Raw genomic sequence first — 649 nt, 5'->3', positions numbered from 1 at the left:
CCCCCGCCACAGGGACACGCACTGGTGGTGTCCCCAACCCGATCCCTCGGCTTTTGCAGATCGTGGCACAGAAGAGGGTGACGAAGCCGCTGTTCCTCAAGTATGGCAAGTTTGCGGGCAAGTCCACCATCACGGTGAGTGGCACCACGGGATGCATGGGTGGCACCAACTGGGACCCTGGGGTGGCACCAGGCTGGAGCACATGGGTGGCACTGGACAGGGGTGCTGGGATGGCATTGATGTGGGATATATGGGTGCCACTGAGCTGGGTCAATGGGGTGGCACTGACTTTGGGGGATGATACTGAGCTGGGACATACAGGGGGTCCCCAAAACCCCTCCTCCTGCCCTTGCTGTCATCCAGCCCTGCAGCCCACCAGGCTCTCTGGGATGGGGAGGGCTCAGGGTCCCCACTGATGTCTGTTTGTCACTGTGAGGGGTGCTCACCATGCTAGGGCAGGCACATGGCACCCTGTCCCCTGCTGGGGTACCATCTGCCCCTGCAGGCAGGGAGGGCAGGGAGACAAAGGCACTGAGCATCTTGTGGCAACCTCTCCTCATAGGTGATCTCAGAGGAGATCTCGGGGAACAACGGCTATGTGGAGCTCGCCTTCCGGGCCAAGAAGCTGGATGACAAGGTGAGCCGGGTC

At 61.5% G+C, this 649-nt stretch overlaps 1 protein-coding gene across 1 annotated transcript in view; it reads left to right on the top strand.

The window, feature by feature from the left end:
- CPNE7 (copine VII) overlaps nucleotides 1–649 on the top strand; it is a gene marked incomplete at its 3' end in the record, with an annotated part of 5,156 nt that overhangs the window by 1,182 nt on the left and 3,325 nt on the right. Inside the window, exons 3-4 of the mRNA XM_010014388.1 lie at nucleotides 55–134; nucleotides 563–637. Coding sequence (XP_010012690.1) covers nucleotides 55–134; nucleotides 563–637 — 155 coding nt within the window. The remainder of the gene's footprint in view (nucleotides 1–54; nucleotides 135–562; nucleotides 638–649) is intronic.

This window comes from Nestor notabilis, unplaced genomic scaffold (genome assembly GCF_000696875.1).
Source record: "Nestor notabilis isolate BGI_N333 unplaced genomic scaffold, ASM69687v1 scaffold20345, whole genome shotgun sequence".
Lineage (NCBI taxonomy): Eukaryota > Metazoa > Chordata > Aves > Psittaciformes > Psittacidae > Nestor > Nestor notabilis.
This window is presented reverse-complemented; position numbering and strand designations above follow the sequence as displayed.